This window comes from Trichophyton benhamiae (assembly GCF_000151125.1).
Source record: "Trichophyton benhamiae CBS 112371 chromosome Unknown Abenha-G-c-176a04.f1, whole genome shotgun sequence".
Lineage (NCBI taxonomy): Eukaryota > Fungi > Ascomycota > Eurotiomycetes > Onygenales > Arthrodermataceae > Trichophyton > Trichophyton benhamiae.
The window spans coordinates 220,068-234,549 of NW_003315107.1; the positions used below are offsets into that span (position 1 = coordinate 220,068).

Here is a 14,482-nt window from a genome sequence, read left to right on the forward strand (position 1 = left end):
GAAACGAACGGAAGCGTGAGCGCAGGAGTTGCCACACGCAATTGACACTCCACTCGGCGGCAGAGACAGGCAGCAAAGGAGGCAGCGCGGAGGTCGAGAGGAAGGCAGACAGTGCTCGGTAGGTAGTTATATATGTGAGAGACAGAGGGAGAGAGAGACAGAGAGAAGTATGTGAGTGCGTGAGTGTGTACAGCGGAAATAAGTACGGGCGACCAGACTGGATTATGTTGGTACAACAAGGATACTTTCTTAGCCACGAGGACGGTCGTAGTTGTCACCCATCGAGAGCTTGACGGGGATGCAGGCTTGGGGATTGGGTGAAGCAGGCAGGAAGAATAAGAAAAAGCAGGAGAATTAAAGCGCAAGGGAAAAAGAGAAGAAGAAGAAGAAGCTCGTATTTAATTCATTCGTAGGACAGATGGATGTTTGGGTGTGCGACAAAGAAGGTGGTCGATTTCGCATTGATTGATGTCTTTGCCGGCAGAGGTACAGAGAGGTAGGTACTGGTGACGGCGAGGCAAGTAGGTAGATAGGGGAATCAACAATGAACACACTGCTAGGAATGAATATGCGACTTCGTTATTCCGGCAACATCAAGGAGAGACTTGAAACGAGCGATAAGAAGGCGAAGAGAGGGAAACCAGGGGCCAGAGCAGAGCAGATCAGAGGGGGGGGGGGAGGAGGAGGAGCAGAGAGAGCAAAGGGAAGAAGGGCCGAAGCGCCGGAGGGCAAAGGAAGGCCAAAGGAAAAGAAGGGAAGAAAAGAGAGAGACAAGACAGGAGAGAGAGAGAGAAGAAGAGAGAAGAAGAAGAAGAAGAAGAAGAAGAGAGAGGAAGAGAGAGAGAGGGAGAGGAGAGTGTGAGTGAGGGAGTTGGTGATATGATGGAGGTTGGAAAGTCCGCGAAAGAAGAGACAAGAGACAACAACAAAAGAAGAAAAAGAAGGTTGAAGGTTGATTTTTTATGGGGATCAATCAAGGGAACGGGAATTGAAATAATAAAATAAAAAAATAAAGAATTTAAAAAAAAAAAAAAAAAAAAAAAGGTAACTCGAAGGTACCGCAGCGGTCACGGCAATACCGTATAGTAAATAACCAGGAGGGCCTTCGTCCTTCTTTTTGAGTTCGTTCGGGGGAGTTGACTCGTTAATATGGATGGGTAATGGGTACAAGGCCCCCGGGCGAGGCGGCCATACAAGATGAAAGTACCTGTCCCTGTCCACTGTCCACTCTCTCTCCCTCCCTCCTCCCTCCTCATCCCCTCCCCTGGTGGGTACGGGTACGCTCTTCATGCAAGAGATGAATCCAAAACTCGCCAGGCTAGCCCGTTGCAGGCATGCAGGCAGGAGTTGCTTGGGATTATTTCGAGCAGCGAGCAGCCAATCAGGGCCGGCGGAAAATCCAATAGACGGGCCAGCAAGGCTTGAAACACCTTATTTAGCCTGGGCTTGGGACTGGACCGACCCTTCTTCTTCTTCTTGTCGCAAGGGAAGGGAAAGGAGAGACAAAAAAAAAAAAAAAGGGAGGATAGAGGTCGATATTTTGCCCATACAAGTTACTCTCCCGTCGTAACTTATTATTTCCTTTAGTCTAACTGGTGGATGGGCGAGGAGGAGGAGTTGCTGTTTGTCGCATGCAGGCCGCACAGGGGGAGGAGGAGATCGAACGAGCATGGAGTTGATTAGCCTGCTTAGAATAGAATATCACTCCGAAGGGCTGGTCTGCCACTGTGCCTTTCTTTCTTTTTCTTTCTTTCTTTCTCTTTCCCTCTCTCTTTTTCTTTTCTTCTTCTTCTTCTTTTTTTCAATTCCTTCTTATCCTGCTTCTTCTTCTGTCGTTATCTTCCGGCTCTGAGGAACATCCGGAGTAGCTACGGGGATGCCCAGTAACAATCCTTCCATGCAGCTCCCACAGGACAGGTGATACCGACGCCGGGTGCCAGAGGGAGAAACCAGGGAGTGGAGCTGGCCAGAGGGAAACCTGCAGAGCTGCACGGAGTAATAATAATAGAAAGAAAGAAATAAACACCAGTAGTCCTTCGTCGTTGCTAGTGAGCTGGCTAGCTGGTTGGCTCTTCGTCGCCTTGCTTTTCTTTAGTCCGCCTGCCTGTGGCTAGTTATCAAGCGCCGTCTAAGCATATTTCGTGTGAGCATTATCATCAGTATCAGTTTCACGCTCCGTGGCAAATGATAGTCCCGGGGAAGCGCTGGCAACTATCAACTATGCAAGAGTAACAGCTGTTGGGGCCAAAACTTTGACCGTTTTTGTTCGATGTGCACAGGAGGCAGCGAGGGTGTGCAGTGCACCTCAAGTTTAAAAAAAAAAAAAAAAAAAAAAAAAAAAAGAAAGTTATGTGCAAGTATAATAATATTTTGTTTTCCCTCGGTCGATATTGGCTGGAAAGCTTGAGGGCCGGGAGACCGACCTTAGAACCAGCGATCATATAGCCCGTTTATGGTTTGCCCTGTGTTAATTGATTGGACATGCTGGCCCAGGAACGAAGCGCTCCAGGCGTCGGCTTGCCTAATAATGATTGGCCGTGGCTTCGTGATAAGGTGTCCCTGTGTGTGGATAACGTCGCTTTCTGTTTGGCTGTTTTTGGTGCCATGTAACGAAGTCACTCCTGTATTTCAAACGAAATCAAAAGGGCCCTGAGACATCTAGAAACAGGAGCAGCCCATACATACATCCATACATACCGAGCTCGTTCTTGTGTAAAAAAAACAAAAACAAGAAACAAAAAAACAAAAAAGACCGTCTGTTCTCGAAGTTTGGCAGACAAGCCTTGGTCGCACAGAGCGTCAACGAGGGCAGATTTGGAGCCCTTCGAGGAATTAAAACCCATGCCAGCGAAGATGTATGCGCGTTGCGTTGCCTTTCCAAACACCACCCCCCTTCCCTTCCCTTCCATCTTGTCTTTTTCTCTCAGGTGATTTATTTTGTCGGCTGATTCGACACTTACGAGCAAGGCACTCACTCTGACTCTGTCGCAAGACACCGCTTGTCCCCCTCACAGGCAAGCAGATCATCCGCCCTAAACTGGACTCAGTCAACTGCCTCGGCGCCACAAGCTCGCACACCCTTCCCTTTCCCTCCCCCCTCCCCCCAAGGCTATTCTCGGTTTGCTTTGCCTGCCCGCCCATTAATTCTGCTGAGCTGTTTAGGTTGGACTTCTCAACGGGAGATATGATGGGTCCGACGTGGAGAGGTACGGAAAGATCTGTAATTGGAGGGCAACACAGCCGGGGAGGAACCATGTTGCAGGGGAGCTGGATGATTGGAGCCGCCCGCCCTCCCTTGCCTGCCTGCTGCACAACCCACGAGAAACAAACAAAGAGACAGGCGGGCGGACAGGCGGACAGGAGGATGTCCAGAGTCCAGCCGTGATGGAGATCGTTGGGTGCGCAAGAGTCAAGTGTCAGAGTTGCACCTGTATCCGCACGCCGGCGGTAACTTAAAATAATAATTTATATCATAACACGACTCTCAGAGCCGGCCACAGAGAAGAGTACATACTTAGTTAGTGAGCTTGTAGTTATCGACCTGGCCCCCTCGCGATGGAGTCAACTTGGCGGCATGAGGTGGCTTCCCCTACTTATGGACATCCAGTTAGTTAGCGCGGTCCAGCCCATACGCTCGATCTTACTAGGGGCAGCAGTGGTACTTCGTACTCCATACGGATACATCCTGCTCCTCGACGGCCTTCGTCCCGCTGTCTATCTCTTCTTGTCCTGTCAGTCTCTTTTTGATGGACGTTGAGATCGGGGTCCAAAGGGGGAAGTTCTTAGACACAACAGCCAATCACAGGTCAAGAAAATTAGCTCTCAAGGCAGACCAATCATATTTGACGAGTCGACGGACAGTCATCAATGACGTCTATAGCTTTCTACAGCGTACTTGTAGTTAACGTGCTTCAACCACGTAGATACATATATCACACCAACATGAGTGCAGTCACTACATGGACAGATATCAGAGTCACGGATGAACTGTGCCATTTCTATTATATCTATCTTACAACGCAACACATCACTTGACAACAGCTCTTGGCTCGTAGAAGAGCCTATTCCTCCACTTCTCTTACATCCTCTTTCGACATATACGATCTTCTTCTTGTAGCATGAAATTTAGCGGGTTGAAGTCCACTGCGGCTCTTTGGATATGCCGTCAATTATGGGCATCGTGTTGTGGACTATCTGACGATGAAGAAGTCGAGATTCCACATGAAAGCCATATATTTGAAAATGAATCCAATCTCACGGAAGTTCAACTCGAGCCAGTGATAGCTGAGCCACAATCCCCAGTCCACTCCCTCAGCGCCGATATCCTGTACTACCTTGTAGTATCCTTCCTGCCCCTGGTGGATACAGCCTCGCTTGCACTGACCTGCAAAGCCGCTTTCATAGCTGTGGATGGAACAAGAGTTCTTCAAGAGTTGCGAGCCGAGCCTTCATATCGGATAAACTTTCTGCAGCGGCTGGAGCTCGAATTTCCAGACCATATCCTTTGCTATCTCTGTGTAAAATTTCATCGCCGGTTACGGGATATCTGGCAACCCTGGCTACCTTGTAATTCTGAGTGCGGGCTCATACACTTTGGGCAGTGGAAATTTATATTCCCCTATAGGTATGCCAAAGAGGTTGTGAATCATTATCGGTTTGGTCCACGACACGGACGCAGCGAGCATGATCTGGTGCCCCAGACGCAATATCCCATGTTCGAACCAGATAAGGACATCAAGGGAGTTGACTGCATGGATATAAAGTGTGTTGACAATGGGGGTGGCGTCAACCTAAAATTCAGGCGGTACGTATGGGTGGAATATAACCTGTCAAATCCAGTATCGAAGGCAAGGGCAACTCAAGTAGCGTTGATAAACTATCCACATCTTTGGAGTTCATTTGAGATGGCATTTAATTTGACCGAGGAACTCCCCCCCACGTGTTATAGGTGTGAATGGTGCGGCGCTGAGAGGGAATACTCTATTATTCACCTCCGCGATAAACCTGGATATGCTGCTCTTCGAACCACTCTATGGGAAAATGTAGGCCAGTGTGAAAATACAGAGCATGGGGAGTGGTATCACGTTTGCCGAGGTTTTTTGGAGATAGACAAGAACCACTCTATCCCAATAAACCAATGTGAATTAACACATTTGCATGACTTTGTCGATTGTGTCGCCCCTACCGATCGAGAAAGGCATTGGGACAGAGAATGAGATAGGGCATTGGCACTGGCAAATTGAGAATAACCCCGGTTCCAGACCCTCGACACAAAGTAATATCAGGGGGAAAAAAAAAAAGAAAAAAGACAAAAAATAGACATGAAAATGACTCTCACATGGAGAAAGACAGACAGTTGATATGGATGTTAAAAAAAAAAAAAAAAAAAAAAAAAAAAAAAAAAAAAGAAAGGGCAAGCCATGTGAGGTACAATAGCTCATCTTCGTTTCGTTAATGGCCAACAATGTGATCACCAACTACTCGTCCCGATCACCACGAAGAGGTGTGAGCTTTCGACCGAGACGCGAGCGTACATACATGCGTGCATACATACATACGAACAAAAGAAAAATCAAAAATACCCGCAGGTACAGAACCGAAGTCAGCTCGCAATGACACACCGCATAACTCTCCAAGGGCAAGCCCAGGGAGGAATTATGCAGGGGGAGAGCTCGGGGGAACCAGCCGCACCACTAGTCGGGACCTTGTCCAGCGACTTGCGGGTTAGCCGGTTGTCCAACCAGAGCAGGAATGAACTCAATGAGCCGGTCAAGCGTTTCGAGAGTTCTTTTCTGACTGTCATTGAAGGCATCAAGCCCCTTTTTGAAACCGTCCTGCTTCTCTATAACTTTCTGGAGCGAGTCCGAGGTTGTACCCCGAAACGGCTCTCCGTCCTTGACTTTCTGCATGAGGTTATCAAGGGTGGACTGGATTGTATCCTGTCCGGCCTTGAGGGTCTCACACTTTTCCTCAAGAGTGGCAAGGCATGTGTCAATGGAAGAAAGATGCGCCTCAACAGTCTCGTGATGACTGTTAATGCTAGTCTTTATTTCATCTACACTTGTCTTCAGATCGTTATAGTTCTGCTGGTTTGGCTCAACGTGAGACTTGATGCTATCAACAACGGACTTCAAAGAACTGACGTCCCGCCTGATTGTCTCAATCTGTTCTTCCTGAGATTTGATAATCTCATCTCCCGTCTTCCCGAGGTTCTTGAACCACAATACAAGCTTCGGTACTACCGTCACCGATAGTACCGAAATTATAAGACCAACAAGTGGAGAGAAATAGGCCATCCACCTTGCGGCGATTTGCCCATTAGTCTCACCTGCCGCGGCCCCGCCTGCAGTGGGGGAATCTCGGGCAGTCAATGCGGGTGCTGACATTACACGGGAGGTTCGGGTAGCAACAAAAAGGACAATCAAAAAGAGGCCGAGGGTCTGGGGGCCCATTCTCGCTGGGTATTCTTGCTGGCCTGTATGGCTGATGGTATGCTGCAGAGACGGAGAGACAGATGAACGGTAGACCGGTAGGTATCTGGTTTCAGCTGGGGTGGGTCGAGAGGGAAAAGAAGAGGAAGAGAAGAGGAAGAGAAGAGACGAAGTTCGTGATGGAGAAGCAGGACATCGCGTTAACGCGGGGGTTTCCTAATCGGGTAGACGTGACGGTGAGGGCAGGAGCAAGCACATGACATGGAAGGCGCTAGTAAACCAAGACAAACGTAGGCGCAGGACAACCATTGACCAAAAGAGAGAGAGAGAGAGAGCAGCACTGCCGACACTTGTGGCCCAGGGGACGCTCTATTCAATGACCATCTAGGAGAGAGCTATTGATGGATTACAAGGCACAGATGGATAGTAGGCAGTAGCAGCAGGAGAGATATAGAGCTACTCGCTGGGGTATAATTAATGCAGTCTACGGAAACATTTGGGATATCATATATGTCTATGTTCCTATGTTCCTTCAGAAGTCACGGAGGTATAGAAGATGCATGGAGAAAATAATAACTCGCTCTCCATGCTTGATGCTTCTGGCTTTCCAGCATCGAGAAAACTGGGTATAGTAGGGAATCCCGTATATTCCAGCGCCATGGGAATACATAATATACCATTCTCCCATACAGTAGCTTGTAGCTCACTTTGCTTTCCTCTGTGCACTTGAGTGCTGGTAAATATAGCTGCCGGAAGCAGAGACGTCGAGGACTGCGTGGCTCCTTTTCCTCCTCTTTTTATAGAGGACGTCGGTATTAGTCATCACATCAAGATATGTCACGTGCATATTCCGCATCCCCGGCGCATAAACTTTCTGTCAATTACCGCTAGTAAGTTTGAGCGTATCTGTCTAACCACACTAAGCCAGATTTAGTCTAGCGGCGCAGGCTGCATCTGGTGGGCTTCTTAGCTTCTTAGCGCGTTACTAGCCAGGCACCAGAAGCCGAGGCGGTAACTCAAAACGTCTACATATTATTTCCATGCAGGCTGCTGCTCGCATTCGTGTATGGAGGACACAACCTGTAGGTAACTACCTAGGCAGTGAGGTAGGTAGACTCTCGTGACATTCCGCCTCTTCGGCGTAACTAACTTCCTGGGAATACATCGTTGGGAGGTCAGGTAACTATGTACTTTCTTCCCGGCTTGGCCCTTCGTACTTCGTGATGCTCTCTCCCTTCATGCGCTACCCTTGAGGTTTCCTCGGTCTCGCAACGGACACTATTCAGACCGAGCTAACAAAAGAATGTTTCAAAGTCTCCTCGGCGGTTGGCCGCGCTGCCGGATTGATAATGAGGAGACTCCTCGGAGCATATTTCCCTAGGAAGCTGTTGTAACTCGTCCTGCAGGGATCAAACCGTGATGAACGGGACATCCACTCCAGTCCTAAGATGTGTATATCCGGTTTGTTCAAGCGCCGCGCCCAGTTCAAAATGATCCTTATAGTCCGGGTTATCTACAGTTCCACCAATTTGAATATATTTTAGGTATAGAAACTCATAGCTCATCGTGGAGATTACAGACATCTACATGAGAATCCTCAGGGTCCAAAACCAGGATTTTGGCAAATTCCGCAGCCCCCACAGCATCAGTGAAGAGCGGATCAATCGAGTCGCGGATCATACCAACATGGTGAGGGAGAACAGTAGCAATCGCGTCACGAATGATTTCAAATGCTGGCTTTGGCGCTTCGCCACTCATCACAATTTCACCCACAGATTCAATATATCCAAGTGAGTCACGGTCCTTGAAGTCTTGAATTGCGCTCTGCAATTCGAGTCTGTATTCATCCAAATTCTAAGAGAGCTACTATTAGATCTCACACTATGTTTGGAAGGATTATTCGGCGGTGTGTTCAGCACTTACACTGTCAAGCAGTCGCTTTGCACCAAGACTGGGTAGCCTTACACTGTCCAAGTCCCCGAATGTGAACTCCCCCACTTCTGCCAACATAATCTGTAGATATTCTTCATTATAATCAACAAATATGATCAGAGGGAGGTCATCTTCAACATTGCAGTTCTTCGGATCTAGACCGAAACCTTCGCACGAGTTGAGTCCGTACGCAAAACGTCCAACATAGAACTGTTTCTTGACTTGCCAATACTGAATACTGTTTTCAATATCTGAAGCGGCACTGAAAATCATGCCCATCGAACTGTCGTTGAAATATTGCGGAATGGAAATCGCGGTGATATTTCGAGGCTCACCCAGGATGTTCAAAACTTCTTCCTTGGTGCTGCGTATTACCGTGCGAAAGAGCTCCTTATAATCAGGGCTGATTTTTGGCCTTGAGGTTGGAATGAGAGATTCACCGTCCCGGATGTACCACTCCCCTGCATGTTGACTTGTCTAGGGCTTAGCCAGGTTGCAAGAGGGAGGAATAAGGCAATAGACGGTTCATGAACGTACACTATGACCCCTTCATTTCTCTCTGTGTCTTCCATAAAGGCGCGGTACTCGTCACTCCCCTTGATGCTGGTGACTGTAACCGGCTTGTCGTCGGAGTCGATATAAGCAACTTTGCTAAGAGATCCCAAACTTCAGTATTTTACAGGGTGCACTTGTTAATAAAATTGAAGACCCACATGTATCTTGGGCCAAAGCTGATACCAAGGGCTGTGAAGGCATTAGCATGTTTGCCATCTTATCTAACTGTGAGGACGCAGTCATACGGTATGGTCCGGTGGTTGCATCGGCAAAGACGACGGAGAGCAAAGATAGGAGGAGATATAACTTGGGTAGCAAAGCGGAAGCCATGTTGCTGAGATTCAACAATGCTAAAGGGACCGTTGTATAGAGTACTCTCTAGGACAATGTGTTTTGTAGTTAAGTTAGCTCTTAAGTCGATACGAAGTTAACGTGTTAAATATGGGGGAAACGGCGAGAAGGAAGCGATCTGGATGAAACAGCAAGACAATAAAAGAGGCCAGTTTTATAACCAGTTTGCCTCTCTAGTAGTTAATTAGACACCCTAGCTGCACAGCCCCATGCGTGGTTTAATGTTGGATTACCGTGCATTGATGACAAGTAACCAGAGTACAAGTCAGTTATATATAGAGAGTGTTAAGTCAAATATAGAACCTAAAAGCGACTTATCCCTGCCCCAGTTATCCAGTTAACAACGAAGTAGTTAACTAGTTAGTTAATTTAGTTAGTTAACTACGTAACTAATCAAAGCTGAAACTTGAGGTAAAAACTTACCTCTTATCTTTACACCCTCTCTCAAGTTGTGAGCAATCCAGGTGCAAACACTGCTGAAATGCATTCGGAGGTATAACCACAAGCGCAGGTTGAGCGCTAACAATTAGTTATGGATGAGCTGAATGCCGTCTGCCTCTACGGCTGCTCCAACTTGGCCATCAAAGTCAGTTAACTAGAGATCCTCCCTGACATGCACTGCGCCGCCGTTTGCTGTTAACTGTTGGCGAGCTAATTTTGTATATGCACCCATCCCCAAGGCTAGAAAAGGTGAACTGAATCATGGCGTATGTATGCCTGTTATACCCTGGAGAGAAACCCATGAGTGGGTTACTGTGCAGAACCGCAGGCCCAAAAACCGGGAGAGTAGGGCCCATGGGCGGTTACAACACCCGCCTGCCGAGGCCATTTTTTCTTGTGCCTCTATCTGCTGCCGGTGCTGCTGCTGCTATTTATGTTGTTGTTGTTGTTGTTGTTGTTGTTGTTGTTGTTGTTGTTGTTGCAAAGTACACCTGCGGCAGGGCTTGTGACCCTGGCGTTAGGGGCTGAATAGACGTCTTGATTCAATACATAATTCTGAGACAGGAGATACTCGGGACCTCACATGAGCCTACCGCAGGCCGAGTGTCACGTCAAAGGAATTGATTCCCTGAGCTTTGGACCCGGGTTCCGATTCTCCCAAATCTATTTAATGCCCCAGTTCCCTTTGTAAGAACCCCCCCACCACGGGGCTACTCTTATTTTGCTCTATTTTCCCATTCAGATATCCCATACTTCCTAGATCTAAGGAACCTGGCAATATCATGATTTCCTCACACATCTTGGTCTACATTCTCCTGACTGCCCTGGTAGCAGCAAGTCCATTTCCACGTCAACCCAGGTCCGAACGAGATATTGAATCCATAACCTTTCATAGTAAGTTGCCCCAATAGCTATCTAACTAACGGCTTGAACCTTTCTTTTTTTTTTTTTTTTTTTTTTTTTTTTTTTTTTTTTTTTTTTTTGTTCACCTTAGTAAATGTCTCGTTTCCTACTCACTGGTTGGATATAGCTACGGACATAGTTGCGGATGTGGACTTTAACGGGAAGAGAGTGAGTGGCTTACACGCAATACAATAACTAGATGGAACAATGGTCGCTAACGGCTAACACATAGCCAATATACGAGTTATTTCATAAATTTGCTCGACTTTTCTTAGATACTACACCCATTCAAGGCACTGGACCAGAAGTTGGAGTGAATATGGGTACCGCATATAATGGTATGTTATCTACAATGACGAACCAAAATTGTCGTAATGAAGTTCACTAACATGTCTGCAGCTGATAACTATGCCTGGTTCTTTACCTATAGGTGGTTTCATAGCAAGTGGAGCTGGGACTCTGACGGTAAATTCCGTAAGAGGGGGTCGTTGGAGGCAGAAGAGGAGGAGATGGAGCCTATGAACGACCTTTCCGACGCCGTTGATGTTGAAGATATCCATGCGGAGGATGCTATACTCCCGATAACCTGCCGTGTGAAAGATGGAGACTACTTGCACGCACGCTGCGACTATATTAACGGTGAATACAACGAATTCGTCAAGAAGATAAAGGAGCCTTTCTGGGCGCGGTATAGCGACTGCATGCTATCGTAAGGATACTTACTCAAACTCAGGTGCATGAATTGAAGCTAACATATTGATTACAGAGGAGAATGCAATCTCTCCTTGGATGGCTACGTTGTAGACCCGAAATGTACTTGCACCTGTGATGGTGAGCTCACATCTCTCAGAGATCCGAGGTGTGAAGGCTTTGCGGGCTCACTTCCAACGCCCCCTCACTCGCGAGCTCACGGTATATAAACACAATATTAACGAGCTGTTTTCGGTAGCTGGCCAGCAATTTTTATTTTTATTTTTATTTTTATTTATTTATTTGTTCATTCATTTATTTGGAGTTTTCATTTGGGCTGTTCCTAGGCTTTCGCGATGTGATGTATGCTCCATGGATTACTCTAGACGACCTCAGTATATATAGATCGATGATGCAACAACCAACTTTGAGTCGGGCACAAAGAATTTGGTTAGCTCTATATTATGTGGTTAAAATTGCTCCCTTCGATACGCTAGAAAGCTGATCATTCTTAATGATAAATAATACCATGACTAATGACTACATTCTCCAGTTCTTTCTACTTGACCGCTGCTCTAGCTAGTGCAGCCGGCTAAGAGCCGTTCAATTTCTACTACTAACTAGTTAGTTATATGATGCATCACAGCGACCCAATATCAGGCATTTGGCTGAAAGAACTTAAGAAACTAAGATCTTCTGACATAGACCTAGCTTAGAGGGGTGACGACTATATACTATAATGACCTAACTACTTCGATATGAGATAACCAGCTGGTTGGTTAACCAATACCACCAGTTAACTGGTTAACTACCTAACTATATGAAATCGCGGGACTTTAAGTTTACATAGGCGAGGCAGGGGCAAAGTACACGAATATGGCTCCATTTCGAATATTTTGATCATATTTCTTCTTAAATGGTTGTATGGAGTTGTTGGTTGCCCTGTCACCCCATCTTCAGTGTCCTCCAATGACCTGGAAGGGACAATACCGCACAGAACAAGTGATTCAATACCGATACATAACATGAACTATGAAACACTGGAAATTGTCTTCTTCCCCTGGTCCGACACAGATAGGTTGCAACCTCAAGCTGCTGTCACAACATCTCTGTCCCTTCCTGCATACGCACGATACTGGAGTACCACACGTTGATTCATGGATTGACGAGTACAGGAAACGCCGTGTATCAGCCTGCAGAACTATTCCTGGTCTGCCTGGGCGTATTAATTTAATTTGACGATACGAGGGATCGGTTGCGCATTCAATAACTAACTACTTGTCGATCCAATCAACAGATAGTTAACTATCAATCAGCCTTACCCGCAAATCCCCCGTGCGTCTCACGAACGTCTTGAAACCCAGACGCTGCCCACGAACCAGACAGCAGCGCTCTGTTCAACATGCGCACGAAGAAGGCTATCAGCAGTTCAAATTAGTCGAGCCGTGGGCATTGGCTGTCCCCAGTCTGGCCTATCAGATCGTCGCTCCAATTGGAGACCTGGGAATTAACGCATCTTCCCGATCTCAGCCTTTCAGGTCGCATTTTCACATCCATCTGCATGATGAGCGGCTACTGGCTTTTCTATCTTCAACGAGCCATACAGAGATGAAGGATGAGCTACTGATACTCCGTACTTGCTTTTTCTTTAATTTTCACGTTCATCCTTGACTGTTTTCTGTAAGTTTGGCCCCTTTCCCCCTCATTCAATTCATGTTTAGCAAGAGCTCCAACAATCCGTCCCGTGGCCCCAATATCGCTGAGACCCTTCTCTTCCGGCGAGGTCCCATTTGATATTATTTCATTAATTTTTTCCCGGAGCACACACATCTGCTAGCCTGTTAGGTCTCAAAAATGTGGCCCCGATCTTGGTGTGATGGAGCAACGACACTGCCAGCGTGCTAAACCAATTACCCTTCATTTTAGCCGTTGGTTCGACGTTGTTTGCAGTTATGTCGTGCATTTTATCCGGATCTTTACCAAAATACACTCAGATGATTGCCAGAATCTTTTAGCGTTTAACATTTGGCTATTTCTGAGTCTTCACACATTTGCCTCCGATCGTTGTTGTCATACCGTCTGCAACCAACAGGTACCATTACCCAGGTATATAGGGTGAATGTGATCCTACCAATCACTATAGACAGCATACAAGTTAGATCGCTATGTGGTTCTAGCCAGAGTCCAAATATCCTCGATTTCACACTTGGATCGTGGTAGTTGCTGCTCGTAACCACACACCTACGATCTTGGTGGAGGTGAACCACAGTTGATCGAATTGAGTGGTGAATGGCAGCACAGGATAAGTGCAATACGTTGGCATAGTGCCCTTGCCTACCATGTCGAGATGAGACTTCCACCTCTTATGGGCGCCCATAACATTCTCGGCTATTGCTCACGAGCCACTCAGTGCCTCCTTAGGTAAAGGCAGATAATTGGGTATCAGGGTCACTAGAAGAAAAGCCTGTCTGCGAGGTACTGTCGAGGCAGGAGTCGGTGGTCTGGGGATGATTGTTTTCCCGATGTACGTACCACCTCCAGTAGGATCACCAGTGTCTGTTCCGTTTGAACGAAAGGACAGCGCCAGTAGGTATTATTAGTCCCAGTCCCAGTCGCAGTCCTAGTCAGCGTTAGAGTGAGGTTGAGCTGGGGATGGAAGCGGTCGTCGGTCTTCGTTTGTTTCTTTTTTCCTTTTCCCGCCAGGAGGTCCTTTGGAGCTAGTGCTATTGCCACTCACTTAGAGCCACCGCCCTGTCCTGCAACTTTTTTCCTTTTACGTAGAGAAACCTCGTCCAAGGGCCTCCTCTTCTTTCAACGTCAGTTCATGATTTTTTTTTTATCATTCACCGTCAACCAACGCTGGTATACCCAGCGTCTACTGGTCTCACCCCTTCGCAGAACTGTTCGCAAGGGGAAAAAATAAAGAGAAGCACATACACCTGGAGAGATTATATCACTGGTTTACCAGGAGCCATTTTACACCTGGTTTTGACATCGAGAAAATGCCTGCAGGAGACTTATCATACCACTGCTTGAGGAGTTAAGAAGGAAAACACAGCCTCCGAGAGACATACACTTTTAAGAGGCGCATCTACCCAGACGGATAATCATAGAAGCGTTAAGTGACGCCCTAGGAGATGCTCTCTGGGACTGCTTGATGCTGGCTGTTCACGTCTCTT

The 14,482-nt window shown here is 47.0% G+C and overlaps 6 protein-coding genes across 6 annotated transcripts; 4 read left to right on the forward strand and 2 right to left on the reverse strand.

The window, feature by feature from the left end:
• Positions 1 to 544: 544 nt before the first annotated feature.
• ARB_06997 (uncharacterized protein) lies at positions 545 to 862 on the forward strand (the record flags this gene model as incomplete). The annotated part of the gene is made up of 1 exon (XM_003014389.1): positions 545 to 862. One exon carries the CDS (start codon positions 545 to 547, stop codon positions 860 to 862), a length of 318 nt encoding a protein of 105 aa, XP_003014435.1.
• A 3,256-nt stretch (positions 863 to 4,118) lies between these two features.
• ARB_06998 (uncharacterized protein) lies at positions 4,119 to 4,903 on the forward strand (the record flags this gene model as incomplete). The annotated part of the gene is made up of 2 exons (XM_003014390.1): positions 4,119 to 4,804; positions 4,840 to 4,903. 2 exons carry the CDS (start codon positions 4,119 to 4,121, stop codon positions 4,901 to 4,903), a joined length of 750 nt encoding a protein of 249 aa, XP_003014436.1.
• A 790-nt stretch (positions 4,904 to 5,693) lies between these two features.
• ARB_06999 (uncharacterized protein) lies at positions 5,694 to 7,091 on the reverse strand (the record flags this gene model as incomplete). The annotated part of the gene is made up of 3 exons (XM_003014391.1): positions 5,694 to 6,547; positions 6,722 to 6,800; positions 6,975 to 7,091. The coding sequence occupies 3 exons, from the start codon at positions 7,089 to 7,091 to the stop codon at positions 5,694 to 5,696; spliced, it is 1,050 nt and encodes a 349-aa protein (XP_003014437.1).
• An 894-nt stretch (positions 7,092 to 7,985) lies between these two features.
• On the reverse strand, positions 7,986 to 9,248 carry ARB_07000 (uncharacterized protein; the record flags this gene model as incomplete). The annotated part of the gene is made up of 4 exons (XM_003014392.1): positions 7,986 to 8,285; positions 8,355 to 8,727; positions 8,901 to 9,009; positions 9,077 to 9,248. 4 exons carry the CDS (start codon positions 9,246 to 9,248, stop codon positions 7,986 to 7,988), a joined length of 954 nt encoding a protein of 317 aa, XP_003014438.1.
• An 816-nt stretch (positions 9,249 to 10,064) lies between these two features.
• On the forward strand, positions 10,065 to 10,238 carry ARB_07001 (uncharacterized protein; the record flags this gene model as incomplete). The annotated part of the gene is made up of 1 exon (XM_003014393.1): positions 10,065 to 10,238. The coding sequence occupies one exon, from the start codon at positions 10,065 to 10,067 to the stop codon at positions 10,236 to 10,238; it is 174 nt and encodes a 57-aa protein (XP_003014439.1).
• A 749-nt stretch (positions 10,239 to 10,987) lies between these two features.
• On the forward strand, positions 10,988 to 11,326 carry ARB_07002 (uncharacterized protein; the record flags this gene model as incomplete). The annotated part of the gene is made up of 1 exon (XM_003014394.1): positions 10,988 to 11,326. One exon carries the CDS (start codon positions 10,988 to 10,990, stop codon positions 11,324 to 11,326), a length of 339 nt encoding a protein of 112 aa, XP_003014440.1.
• Between the last annotated feature and the right edge of the window lie 3,156 nt (positions 11,327 to 14,482).